Source organism: Elephas maximus, chromosome 17 (genome assembly GCF_024166365.1).
Source record: "Elephas maximus indicus isolate mEleMax1 chromosome 17, mEleMax1 primary haplotype, whole genome shotgun sequence".
NCBI classification, from domain to species: Eukaryota; Metazoa; Chordata; class Mammalia; order Proboscidea; family Elephantidae; genus Elephas; species Elephas maximus.
The window spans coordinates 66,691,310-66,705,948 of NC_064835.1; the positions used below are offsets into that span (position 1 = coordinate 66,691,310).

General features: G+C 40.0%; 1 protein-coding gene across 8 annotated transcripts in view; it reads left to right on the forward strand.

The window, feature by feature from the left end:
- Positions 1–14,639, forward strand: part of AAK1 (AP2 associated kinase 1) — a 188,005-nt gene that overhangs the window by 105,085 nt on the left and 68,281 nt on the right. For all 8 annotated transcript variants that reach the window (XM_049857597.1, XM_049857601.1, XM_049857602.1 and 5 more), the window contains exons 6-8: positions 9,336–9,457; positions 11,084–11,165; positions 11,643–11,775. In XM_049857597.1, coding sequence (XP_049713554.1) covers positions 9,336–9,457; positions 11,084–11,165; positions 11,643–11,775 — 337 coding nt within the window. The remainder of the gene's footprint in view (positions 1–9,335; positions 9,458–11,083; positions 11,166–11,642; positions 11,776–14,639) is intronic.

Sequence of the window (14,639 nt, forward strand, 5' to 3'; positions counted from 1 at the left end):
CCCAACTGATTTGAAAAACTTATGTCTAGTCAAAAACCTGACATGAATGTTTAGAGCAGCTTTATTCAGATAACCAAGATGGCGAATGGATAAACTGTGGTATGTCCATACAAGGGAGTATTATTGAGCAATGAAAAGAAAGAAGCTATTAAGTTTAATAAAAAAAAAAAAAAGATTACAGCCAAGAAAACCATATGGGGCAGTTCTACGGTGTCACATGGGGTCTCTGTGAGTCAGAATTGACTCGGTCGGACCTAACAACAGCAACAGTCATGTTTTAATCAATATTGAATGATTGATTCTCTATGGTCCCTCTGTTAGGATTGCTGCTGGTTTGTCCAGTAGTGGTTCAAGAGATTGGCTGTTTCCCTTTTTCCTCCAACCTTGGAACTAGGGAACGTCAGTAGGGATTCATCAGAGGCTCAGTTGTGATTATTGTAGAGGAGCACTTGGTGCTATTGTTTTTAGTTGTTGATTCCCGGTTGTTTTGATCTAACTTTCCCAAGCTCCCCACATCTTAAACACTTACTGCCATCTAGATGCTTTCACTAACACATTGGATTTTGTTTTCTATTAGCATATGCGTGGTGGGCAGTAACATTTGTCTGTCACATTGCAAGCTTCCCAAGGCATGAGTGAGAGGTTCCCTGTACCTCCTGCTTGCCCTGGCTCTGTCATAGCATCACATAATCCCAGCCATTCTGAGCTTCGTGTCACTGCTGGAAACAGCCAAGAAGTTCTTTATTCCCCTGTTGGCCAGAGAAGGTGCTGGTTGCTGGTCTCTTGGTTACTTCTCTAAGAGCAGCATTTTCATTTGATGAGGAGGCACCCAATGTGAAGAAAAGCCAGTGGGACATGGGGAGAACGCACAGGCCAGGCCTGCTGTGGACTCCCTTGTTGAACCAGTACCATCCTGTCTGTGGGTCTCCTTGTTCACGTGTAGAACTGAGAAAAGCCTTTTGTGGCCTGCCTAGCACATGCATGGTCTTTCTTTTAAATTACATGTAGGAAATAAGCTGAAAGTGGTCTCTGTCCTTAAGCAGCTTATATTCTAAAAATAACCATAACAGAAATACTGTTCTATTTTGAAGGTCTGTCCTCGAATATGTTATTTTAACACTTTCTACCGTTTTAAAGTTTCTTCTCCTCAAGGGAAGGTAAAGGTCTTTATTGCAGATCATGGAGTATTAGAACTGGCAAGGTATCTAAGCCAGCCTGTCCTGAAGAACCCTCGGCACAGAAAGGCTGTGACCTCCAGAGCTACTTCAGTGATCAAACCAGAACAAAGACCTAGGTGTTTTTTTAACCCCTGAACAAAGACCTAGGTTTTTTTTAACCCCTGTTTTGGTTTTTTATTTTTGTGTTCTACCATGCTGTTTGCCCAGACACTTAAAGAGTTACGGCTTAACAAGTGAAGAGTTACGGCTTAACAAGTGCACTTCAGGTTGAAAAAGTCATAAATATCTCTTTTTTTCTCAGAAAAGAGATTTTGATCTCATGAAGCACAAAGAAGGTGCAGATTTCTGTTCTATATTTAGAAACATAGGCTTGAAAACCTGGGTTCATTTAATCCTTCAGGATTTCCAGTTGTAATCAATTCATGGATTAAATGCCTAAATCTCATGTCTAGAATAATGCAGAAGTGAAGAGATAAGTAAAAAGTCCATTGCTGATTCCAGCTCATGGCAACCCCATGTGTTACAGAGTAGAACTGCTCTATAGGGTTTTCTTCGCTGTAATCTTCTTCGTTGTTGCCGAAGAGAATATACACAGCAAAAAGTATACCAGTTCATCAGGCTCTACATGTATAGTTCAGTGACATCAGTTACATTCTTCAAGTTGTGCAACTGGTTCACCCTCCTTTTCTGAGTTGTTCCTGCTCCATTTACATAAACTCATAACATAAACTGCTCCCTAAGGTTCCTATCTAATCTTTCTAGTTGTCAGTTTGATTCCATATAGGGTCACTATGAGTTGGAATCGACTCAACAGTAACAGATTTGGTTTTGGTTTTAGATAGTTCTTAAAAGAGCATAATGCTAAGGTAGACTTTTTTTTACTAGTTAAGCTATTGCTTTGTTTTAAGATGTCAGGGGATATTTTAGTTTACGGTTTAAAGATTATCTCAGGGCAATAGTTTCAGGGATTCATCCAGTCTCCACAGCTCCAGAAAATCTGAATTTCATGAAAATTTGAAATTCTGTTCTGCATTTTCCCCCTTTAGATCAGGATTCCTTTATACAATCTTTCATCAAAATATTCAGTAATGGTAGCCGGGCACCATCCAGTTCTTCTGGTTTCATGGCAAATGAAGGCAGTTGTTCCTGGAGGCAATTAGCCACACATTCCATTTACTCCTCTTATTCCTGACTCTCCTTCTTCTTTTGTTGCTCCAGGCAAACAGAGACCAGTTGTTGTACCCTGGATGGCTGCTTGCAAGCTTTTAAGGCCCCAGGCACTACACAACAAACTAGGAGGGGGAACAAAAGCACTAAACGCATTATTAGCCCAATTAGCTGGCTTGTTCCATAAAATCATGACCCTTCAAACCAAATAACCAAATTCCATGAGATCTTTGGTTGTACATAAAGCCGCCTGGCAGCTAGTCTTTTTTTCTTTTGTCTTTGTTGTATATCTGTCACATCACGTTTGCCAGTTCAGCTGTTCATGGTCGTACAACTTATTGATGGCACTTAAAATAATAGGCTATGCAACCCTACCCTTAATCAATACTATTTTTCTATCACCGTAAACCAAAACTCAGTACTCCATAGGCAATAACCCACCCCACTTTCCTCCTCCCTCCTGCCCCTGGTAACCGCAAAGAAACTTTGGTCTCTATATATTTGCCTTTTCTTGTTGGTTATAATCTTTCCAGAAGCAGATCACCAGGTCTTTCTGCCACCGTGCTACTAGGTGAATTCAAACCACCAACCTGTAGTAGCCGAGAGCAAATTGTTTGTGCCACCCAGGGACCTGAAGAGATTAGTAGGAGGTGGCTTTCCAGACTTAGCTAAAACAATAAGCAGAGTTTGATAGTGCCAACTTTAATAGCCCTCTAAAACTGATAGATTGGAGAATAAGGTCAGCAGCATTGGACGCTCAAAGAGCTGAAAGATTTGAGGATGTAAGCAGTCGTAATCAGTATTAAGGCTTTCATCCTAAAGGACTTTATCAAAAGCGAACTCAATATACAAGTTCTCTGAAGCCTTCAGAAGATGGTGTATGAATATCCCATTGGTTCTCTACCTTCCTAATCTCATTTAATCCATCCCACCTCCCTGCCCCTTATTATTTATGTTAGCCATAATCTAGACCTGGCCCTTGTCCCTTCACACCTGGACCTTTGCACCTACCCTCCTTTTTGTTGCCAGGTTAACCTTCCTAAAACTCCTCTTTTCATGTGCTGCTGACCTGTTAAAAATGCTGAATGGCTTCCTAGAGACCTTCTTCTGTCTGCTTCTCTGGTCCTCTCACCTTCTGCTCCCTTCTTTTTCACTGATCTCAACTGACCATGTTAATTACATAATGCATATTGATGCAGTGGGAGGAGGTGTAGTCCTAGCGGTCAGGCAACCTGAGCCTAAATCCTGCCCCTTACCATCTAAACAAACTTAGGCAAGTTAGATACTTTCTCTGACTCTATTTCCTCATCTGTAAAATGTAGAATAATAAGGCTTTATAAGAATTACATGAAGTACTATAGGTAAAAGTACATGGGTGATGGAAATAACTAAAACCAGAAATTTAGGTGAGGACATTACTATTGACCTTTCAGAAATTAAAAAAAAAAAAATTATGAAAATTCTATGAATAATTTTCACCAACAAATTAGATCACCTAGATGAAATGGACAAATTCCCAGAAACACAGGATGTCATGGATTGAATTGTGTCCCCCTAAAATATTTGTAATTTGGCTAGGTCATAATTCCCAGTATTGTATGATTGTCTACCATTTTGTCATCTGATGTGATTTCCCTATGTATTGTAAATCCTATCACGATGATGTAAGGAGATGGACTAGTGCCAATTACATTAATGAAATCTACAAGATTAGATAGTGTCTTAAGCTGATCTCTTTTGAGATACACAAGAGACAAGGGAGCAGAGAGACATGGGGACCTCATACCACCAAAAAAGCCTTTGGCACAATCTAACATGCTTTCATGATAAAAACATTCAACAGACTAGGAATAAAAGGGAACTTCCTCAACCTGATAAAGGGCATTGTGAAAGATCCACAGCTAACATCATACTCAGTGGTGAAAAAGTAAACAAGACAAGGATGGCCGCTTTCACCATTGCTATTCAACATTGTACTGGAAGTTCTAGTGAGAGCAGTTGGGCAAGAAAAAGAAATAAAAGATATTCAAGTCAGAAAAGTAGTAGTAAAACTATCTCTCTTTGCAAATGACATAATCCCATATATAGAAAATCCCAAAGAATCCACAAGAAAACTACTAGAACTAATAAACAAATTCAACAAAGGTGCAGGGTACAAGATCAGCAAACTAAAATCACTGTGTTTATATACACCAATAATGAATAATTCAAAAAGATTATTAAGAAAACAATCCCATTTACAATAGCATCTAAAAGAAAAAATACCTAGAAATAAATTTAACCAAGGAAATGAAAAACTACTACATTGAAAACTATAGAACATTGCTGAAAGAAATTAAAGAAGGCCTAAATAAATGGAAAGAAATCCTGTGTTCCTGGATGGAAGACTTAGTAGTGTTAAGATGGCACTACTACCCAAAGCAAACTACAGATTCAATGCAATCCCTATCAAAATTCCAGTGGACTTTTTTTTGCAGAAATGGAAAAGCTAATCCTCAAATTCTTATGGAATTTGGTCCCAAATAGCTAAAATAATAATGAAAAAGAAGAAGAAAGTTGGAGGAGTCATACTTCTGATTTCAAAACTTATTACAGAACTACAGTAATCAGAACATTGTGGTACTGGCATAAGGATAGACGCATAGACATTGGAATAGAATTGAGAGTTCAGAAATAAGCTCACACATCTATAGCCAGTTGATTTTCCACAAGGATTCCAATTCCATTCAGTGAGGAAAGAATAGTCTCTTCAACAAATGGTGCCAGGACAAATGGATATACACATTCAAAAGAATGAAGTTGGACCCCTGCCTCACACCATATACAGAAAACTAACTCAGAATGGATTAACAACCTAATTATAAGAGCTAACACTATCTAAAATACTTAGAAAAAAAATAGGGAAAAGTATTCATGACCGTGGGTTTGACAGTGGATTCTTAGATATGACACTTAAAGCACAAGCAACAATAATAAAAAGATCGATAAATTAGACTTTGCCAAAACTAAAAACTGTGCACCAAAGGATATTATCAAGAAAGTGAAAAGACGGTCTATAGAGTGGGAGAAAATATTTGGAAATCATACATCTGATAAGGATCTAGAATCCAGTATTTATAAAGAACTTTCATAACTCAACAACAAAAAGACAAACAATTAAAAAATGGGCAGAGGACTTGCATAGATAGTTCTCCAAAGAAGATATACAAACGGCCAACAAGCACGTGAAAAGATGCTCAACATCATTAGTCATTACCAGTACCAGTTGCCTTTGAGTTGATTCTGACTCATCGTGACCCCATGTGTATCAGAGTCAACTGTGCTCCACAGGGTTTTCAAAGGCTGATTTTTCATAAGTAGATTGCCAGGCCTTTCTTCCGAGGCACCTGGGTACACACAAACCTCTAACCTTTTGGTTAGCAAACAAGTGTGTTAATCATCTGCACCACCCAGGGACTCCCATTAGTCATTAGAAAAGTACAAGTCAAAGCTACCATGAGATACCACTTCACACCCACTAGGATGGCTAGAATTTTTTAAAAAATGGAAAATAATGAGTGTTGGTGAGGATGTAACTACAGAAAAATTGTATGTGTACAGTGTGATGAAGATCAAAGACTACAGCATTCAGTATGGATTACACCTCAAGATAAAGAAAGCAAAAATCCTCATAACTGGACCAATAAGCAACATTAAGGTAAATGGAGAAAAGATTGAAGTCGTCAAGGATTTCATCTTACTTGGATCTGCAATCAAGGCCCATGGAAGCAGCAGTCAGGAAATCAAATGATGCCTTGCATTGGGCAAATCTGCTGCAAAAGACCTTTATAAAGTGTTAAAAAGCAAAGATGTTACATTGAGAACTAAGGTGCACCCGACCCAAGTCATGGTATTTTTAATCACCTCATATGCATGCGGAAGATGGGTAATGAATAAGAAAGATCGAAGAAGAATTGATGGAGGAGGCAGGGCCAAGATGGTGGAGTAATTACCAATGGGCATGGCTGAATTTGACCTCAAGGCCTGCTTGAGGTAAGTTCTGTAGATTTTGGAGGAGTGGAGGGTCATTCCCACTTCGGGTTTTGATGGAAGGTTTTACTGCTTAATTTATGACTTGTGCAGGGCCTTAAAGAAATGCTAGGATTTGATTAGTGGAGAGTCAGTAACTAAATAAAAGGACAAATTAGGCGATAGAAAGAATGCTTAGGAGACGTTGAATAAATCAGCTTGGCTAATATTTAGACACTTGGTTCCCCACTGGCTAGATTCTTACTATAAGGGTGTTTCTGAACATAAAGAACTAGGTAGCTTTCCTATCCAGTGTACTGGGCAAGTATAAAGACATAATTACCCCTACCAGGGTTGGAGGGTCTGGGTGGGAGCCTTGAGTAATTGCTCTGTTCTAACCTGCTTCCGGAAACCCTGGTGGCATAGTGGTTAAGTGCTATGGCAGCTAACCAAAGGGTTGGCAGTTCAAATCCACCAGGCGCTCCTTGGAAACTCTATGGGGCACTTCTACTCTGTCCTATAGAGTCGCTATGAGTCAGAATCGACTCGACGGCACTGGGCCTTTTTTTGGCTTAACCTGCTTCCTGCCTGGCAGAAGGGTAATTGCCTGTTCTATTCAGGTAACAAGTCCCTGAGTGGTACAAATGGTTAATGGCCTCAGCTGCTAACCTGAAGGTCAGAAGTTCAAGGCCACCCAGAAGCACCTCAGAAGAAAAGTTTGGAGATCTACTTCTGAAAAATCAGCCATTGGAGACCCTATAGAGCACAGTTATCCTCTGGCACACACAGGGTCACCATGAATTGGAATCAGCTCGACAGCAACTTGTATTCAGGAAGCAGATATGCCTGGTAGAGTGTGGCAATTGATGGTGATCTCTCGAGTTAGACCGTCTAGATTAACTTCCTGGCTCTACCACCTATTAGCTGTATAACCTTTAGTAAGGGACGCGATCACCGTTCGCCTCACTTTCCCCATCAGTAAAATGGGTATGTAATTAAATGTTATGAGGATTTGGTGAGGTAATCATGGTTAAGTGTTAAATATAGCAGTACTAGCAGTAGTACAAACTTAGTAAACGGTGGCTGTTGCTTTTATAGCCTCTAAATTACATTGAAAACATCGATGTCATTTTGTTAGACTTTTTTTAGATTCCTAAAGTGAACATATCCTCAGGATAGCTTGACTGTTTCATGTTGTATAAATAAATTAATCTGTGAGCTTTATAAAATATAGGTGATAGAAACATTGCCTCCTTCAGCCTTGTCTGTGGGGAACAAGTCTTTCCATAAAATGCTTGATCACAAGAGCACATCCACACAAGTTAATGATCATAGTTTGTGCTGTCTGAGGTTAAAAATTCCGAGGTCAAAATTTTAGATTAAAATGATTCCAGGTTAGTAGTGTTCCCAGGCATACAAGCGTGTTCTTTCTGGAGGAACAATACACTTTAAACCCAATTCTCAAAGACTTCCTACAGATGAAGTTACAAGCAAGATGAGTTAACAACAACAACAAACAAACCAAAAAAAACCCTCAGAAGAATACCACCATGAGTGACATTCAGCAGGAACAAGAAAAACTGCAGAATCAGATCTGCAAAGAATTTAGATACTGGAATTAGCAGATATACAGACTACAAAATAAACACATGTAATTTTTAGAATTAAAGGAAAGTGTAGAAACAAGTATAGGAGCCAGAGAGTCATAACTGAGTAGATATTTTACAGAGAACCAGCAGTAGTAGTAGGGTTTGGCTCATATTTTCCTGGTGACTGACACACAAATACTGTTTTATATACATTTAAGATTTTTTTTTTGTTTATTCCATTCAGCAGACATCTTCTGTACCAAGCACTGTGTTAGACACTGGTAGAGAAGACTACAGATATTGTCAGAATATTATGATGCTTGTCCTTAACGAGCTTATAGTCTACTCTTGCCTTTGTTTTCCAAAGGTGATCAGTCTTTGGCAGGCTGAAGGCAAAAGACAATGGAGACTACAAACTTATTGGCCTAAGAAGATTTTTTGGCTGCCATTTTACTGCCCAAGCATAGCCAGGTCTGTCCTCCAGCATACCACCTCAGTCAGCTCAATTCACCTATACAAAAAATTAGGCAATGTATCATGAGCACAGTAGTGCCCACTATTTTGGAGTTGTTAAGATATCTCATTTGCAAAGTCCTTTGATACCAGGGATTTTTCCAAGTTCTGGTCTTTGTAAGCTCGGGATGACCCAGAAGTCTGCAGGAGTCGTATTTCCTAGCTCACTGCCCAAAGATTTCATTTATAAAAAAAAATGGGGGTATTACCTTAACAAGGAATTATCATATTCCCCAGGTCTTTTATTACTTTGAGAAGTAACTAAAACGTAACAAATGTAAATTCTGAAAATCTTGGCCAAGTGTAGTAAAGAAATTGATGTATGTACTGACATGGTCCAAGTGAAGTAATCGATATCCTGGATGAACAAAATACTGAAGGAACGTAGGGAAGGAGTGACATTTGTCTGAGCAGAGGTCTGGGGAAGACTTACAAGAGGAGGTGGCATTTAAGCAGGGCTTTGAAAGATGAAAAGATGAATGAGATTTTGATAGTAAGGAGGTGGGGGATTATGGAGAGTATTCTAGACTGAAAGGATTATAAGAACAAATGTACAGAGGCTCGGAAGCGTGAGGACTGTCTCTGCAGAGGTGAGAAATGTGGCTGGAAATCTAGAAAACTGGGACTCGTACTTCTCTGTTGTTAGTGTCTTTGTAGAGCTTCCTCTTTTTGACCCTCTGCTCTCTTTTTACCCAGTTACTGTGCTAGTCCTTTTGTTCCATGTTGGATGACCCCTGTTGGGATCCTTGGAGGGGAATAACTTCCCTGTGTACGTCAGTGGGATTGTCAGGAATAAAATATTTTTGTGACCATGAAGCCAAATTTTCACGTACATTATTAAATAATAACTTGGAATGGGTGATTGGGGCATGTTTTTCAGGTTGAAAATATCCTCTTGCATGACCGAGGCCACTACGTCCTGTGTGACTTTGGAAGTGCCACCAACAAATTCCAGAATCCACAAACTGAGGGCGTCAACGCAGTAGAAGATGAGATTAAGAAGTGAGCTTCCTCCTTTCTTGGAGTTTTGTCGATTTTCGCATCAGCAATTTAACTTATCTGTCAGTCAGATGTGCTTTTTACTCAACTTTAAATTGCCGTGTATTCTTTCCTGCTTATAAGGAGCTCACCTGCTAGAGCTCCTGCAGAGTCTGGTGGGGTCAATGGTGAGTAACGTTATTGAGGAGCCCTAGTGGCACAGCGGTTAAGAGCTCAGCTGCTAACCAAAAGGTCAGCAGTTTAAATTCACCAGCAGTTCGAATTTACCAGCCCCTCCTTGGAAACCATACCCTACGGGGCATTTCTACTCTGTCTTATAGGGTCACTATGAGTCGGAATCAACTCAACGGCAACAGGTTTGTTTTTGATTTTAAGGTTATTTAAGGAGCCCTGGTGGCACAGTGGTTAAGAGCTAGGCCACTAACTAAAAGGTCGGCAGTTTGAATCTACCAGCCGCTCCTTGGAAATCCTGTGGGGCAGTTCTATTCTGTCCTGAAGGGTCACTATGAGTCAGAATCGACTGAACGGCAGTGGGTTTGGTTTGGGGTTTTTTTAAGTGTTATTGAGGAGCCCTGGTAGTGCAGTGGTTAAGTGCTTACTGCTAACTGAAAGATTGGAGGTTCAAACCTGCCAGCCACTCCGTGCAAAAAAGATGTGGCAGTCTGCCTCTGTAGTAATTACAGCCCTGCAGACTCTGTGGAAATTTCTAGTCTGTCCTATAGGGAATCAAAACAACGGCAGTGGATTTTTGTTTCGTGGGGTTTTTTTTAAGGTTATTGAAGTCTCTATAATGTTGAACCACTGACTTCCACAAGAAAAAGCTTCTGTGGGTTTGTGGCTCCAGTAAGGATTTTTCATCGGCAACAACACTTACTAGTAATAAATCAGTAGTCTAGCATGTGCGCTTACATCCTGCCCCTCCTCTGCTTTCACGGTTCACCCCAGGCAGCCAGTCCTGGGGCAAGAAGACTTCTGCTCCAAGGCCCTGACATACACTCAAGCACAGTCACAACTGAGCTGTAGGGTCTCAAGCAGCTCAAGTCACGTGCACGGTAGCACCAAGATACTCACTTTGGGGACATGCTATACTACTCTTTCCTTGAGCCAGAAATAAGAGGAATATTGGCTCCCTGCGTCAGCCCTATTCCAGGAGCAAAGATCAAGGGCTCTCAATCAAGGACATTCTCTCTGCTGCTCTCAAGAGCATCCCAGCCAGTACTACATGCCTCTGTGTTAGGCCACATTGAAAGGGATTACTATTTCTAGAAACAAATTAGCAAAACGTAGTATCAGACATCAGTTTAGAGGAAGATTTTGCCAAGAGAAGTTGCTTCTAGAGTCAGTGTATAATAGGGCATTAGCGTCTGGGTCCCCATATGCTCATAAGACTGGAAGGACTGCTGCTAGAGGGCCACAGGTGTGACACACCCCTGACTTAGCAAACTGATGATTAAATGAAAAGGACAGCTTTTCATTTTATCTGTTCTTTTTTTAAATATTTTACACTCCTTCTGCAGATCACTCCCAAGGAACTGGGAGTTTAAAAAAAAAAAAAAACTATTTCTGCTGTCCCTGGTTTTTAATTATATTAATCACATATTTAACAAAAACCAAATCTCTTGATTTTAGATACACCACGCTGTCCTACCGAGCACCAGAAATGGTTAACCTGTACAGTGGCAAAGTCATCACTACAAAAGCAGACATTTGGGTAGGTGCCAACTAACCTGTCCGCATCTTAGATATCAGCAGTCTTGACTGTAAACGCCCAAATTTAATGCAGACAGTGCCGTAATGTTGTCCACTTATCTCTCGGGGTTATTCTTGAAACAAGGGGACCAGTCACTGCTTCTTGAAGCCTATCAAAGATTATGTACTTTGAAGCCCTGTGAAAATTACTTAGGTGACCTGCCCATTATTTCGGTGTTTTTCCCATATATGTTACTAGCTCTTAAGAGAATAAATAGCTGAAATACTTGCTCTTTCTTGGAGCACAGTTTGGTAATGATGGTAGAAATAAGGTAACTTGGGCTCAATAGTCGTGTTGGGTTCTAAACCGAAGTTTCTAAAAGGTTAGTAGTGTGTGGTTTTTCGTAACTGTAGACAGTACTGGAGTCCCTCATTAGACCCATTTGCACTGACGGTAAATACAGCACCAGTGAGCAGTCTGCTTTCTCTCTTTGTTTAGGCTCTTGGATGTTTGTTGTATAAATTATGCTACTTCACTTTGCCGTTTGGGGAGAGTCAGGTGGCAATTTGTGATGGAAACTTCACAATTCCCGATAACTCTCGATACTCCCAAGACATGCACTGCCTGATTAGTAAGTATTTCAACTTTCTAGTTTCATTTTTTTATCTCTGATCTCTAGGAATAAATTGGTGGAGCAAGGATGGAGCAAAAGATTGGATTTCAGGAGTAATGGGTTAGATGCCAAGATAAAAAATTAGCTGTTGTTGGTTGGGAACTCAAAGATAATGTACGTGATCTCAAAGCTGGAAGTGATTATACTAGTGGCTAGTGAAAGCAGTGGGTCCTTCCTCTAGAAGTCTAAGCTCTGCTTCACCCCTGAGCAGAATTTCGAACTGTGCTTTGAGCAGTATAGTACTGCTGTGTTCTGTAGTCTGTATGGAAGCTCTGGTACCAAAAAGCCCAGCTGACTCATATCAAACGATAAGAAATTCGTCTTTGCAAGACTGGAAGCAATTCAAATTGAAATGATTGCTGTGCGTTGGCTGGAGTGAATACATAATTAAGCTGTATAACTCCATGAAACCAGGTTTTCCCCTCATTTAGGGTAATCATTGGATTTTGATAACAAGCACACACTGCTTGTTTAAAATAGTATTTTAAGATTTCCAACTTTTTTGCATCATTGTAGCAAGTACATGTACTAATGTTTATTAACCAAATAGTGGAAGAATTTAATACAGGCCCCTGTACTAAATCCTAAAGAAACAGAGACGTTTGACACCTAAGTTTGAACCATTATGGGTTATAAATCCTGAGGAACCCAGTTTGGATCTTAGGTGAGGATGTACTGAAGAATGACAGAAGCAGCGAATGTCAGGTGGAGCATCTGACGTTTGTTGAGGGTCTACTTAGACCTCATTTAATTCTTAAAACCCTTTATAAATTAAATATAGTGTTCTTTTTTTTTAGCTAAATACCAGATTGGCTCATAAAATAAACAATGTCACCCAAGAGTACTGTGCTCCTTTGAAAAATTGTCGGCATAAGATCAAACGGTCAAGATTTACTCTAAATCAAAAACGAGAAGGCAAGGGGGCAGGAAAACTAGATTACTGAAAATGGAGCAACCAGAATGGAAATAATGAGAAAGTTGACACTGTGAAAAATGTAACCAAGGTCACTGAACAAATTATGTAGAAATTGTTAAATGGGAATGTAATTTGGTATATAAACTTATACCAAAAACAATTATATATATATATATTTTTAAATTACATATAGTTTTATCCATTATAAAAATGAGGAGACCAAGGCTGAGAAAAGATAGCTTTTAAGTGGCTCTGCATGCTATTTCCATTATGCCAGTTTTATCAAACTCTGCTATTTATTAACAAAAAAGGAGGAAGGTGTTAACAGGAATGAGTATGGCGGTTAATGATTATTGTTTTCAGAGATAAAGAATTATATTTATACTGGAATTATAGCTATGTAAATGAGATTGGAAGGAGATCTGAGAAAAACACCCAAATTTGATGTTAGAATGGTAGCATTGTTTTGGAAGTAATTTTTTTTCTTTTTAATGTTGGTACAGTAAATTCATATTGAGAAAAACAACTCCTTGTGAAGATTTGTAACACTGACGTCTTTCCCAAGCTCTGACCTGTTTCACTTTACAACTACTTGAAGGTTCTACTGTCACACTAAACTCCCATGCCTAAAATTAATTTAATCGCTCCTTCCCCCTTTTACCCCTGATACTCCTCTCTTCATTTTAGTTTCTATCAATGGTGTCACCGTTCAAGCCTGAATGACCAAAACTTAAGGTTTTCTTTGGATCTAGCTGGAGTCCCAGGGTGGTACAAACAGATAACATGCTCGGCTGCTAACCAAAAGATTGGAGGTTCGAGTCTACCTAGTGGTGCCTCACAACAAAGGCCTGGCAGTCTACTTCTGAAAAGTCAGCCTTCGCAAACCCTATGGAGGACAGTTCTACTCTGACATGTGGGGCTGCCATGAGACATAGTTGATTCAGTGGCAATTAGTTGGCTCTCAATATCAAGAGAGAAGGAAAAGCCAATCATTTCCTGTTGTTGTTAGGTGCCGTTGAGTCAGTTCCAACTCATAGTGACCCTGTGTACCACAGAACAAAACACTGCCCAGTGTAGACAGAGTAGAACTGCCTCATAGGGTTTCCAAGGTTGTAAATCTTTATGGAAGCAGACCGCCACATCTTTCTCCCATGGAGTGGCTGGTGGGCTCAAACCACCGACCTTTTGGTTGGCACACCATTGTTATGTTTAAGTCAATCCATCTCATTGAGGGTCTTCTTCTTTTTTATGGACACTGTGCTTTACCAAGCATGACGTCCTTATTCAGGGATTGGTCCCTCCTGATAGCATAACACATAGTTACCTAGTGCTGCTGTAACAGAAATACCACAAGTAGATGGTTTAACAAACAGGAATTTATTTTCTCATGGTTTAAGAGGCTAGAAGTCAGAATTCAGAGTGCTAGCTCTAGGGGAAGGCTTATTCTCTCTGTAGTCTCTGGAGGAAGGTCCCTATTTCTTCATCTTCTGCCTCCTAGTTCCATGGAGATCTCCGTGTGTCTTAGCATCTATCTTACCCCATCTCTGCTCTGCTCGCTTGTCTAATGTCTTTTATATCTCATAAGAGATTGACTCAAGATACACCCCACACTAATGCTGCCTCATTGACATAACAAAAACAACCCATCCCTAAATGGAATTATAACCACAGGCATAACCAAAACCAAACCCACTGCCATTGAGTTGGTTTTGACTCATAGTGACCCTATAAGGCAGAGTGGAACTGCCCCATAGGGTTCCCAAGGCTGTAAATCTTTATGGATGCAGACTGCCATGCAGACTGCCACACCTTTCTCTCATGCAGTGGCTGGTGGGCTCTAGCAACCAACCTTTTGGTTGGTAGCTGAGTGCTTTAACCACCGTGCCACCAGGTGTTAGGATTTTCA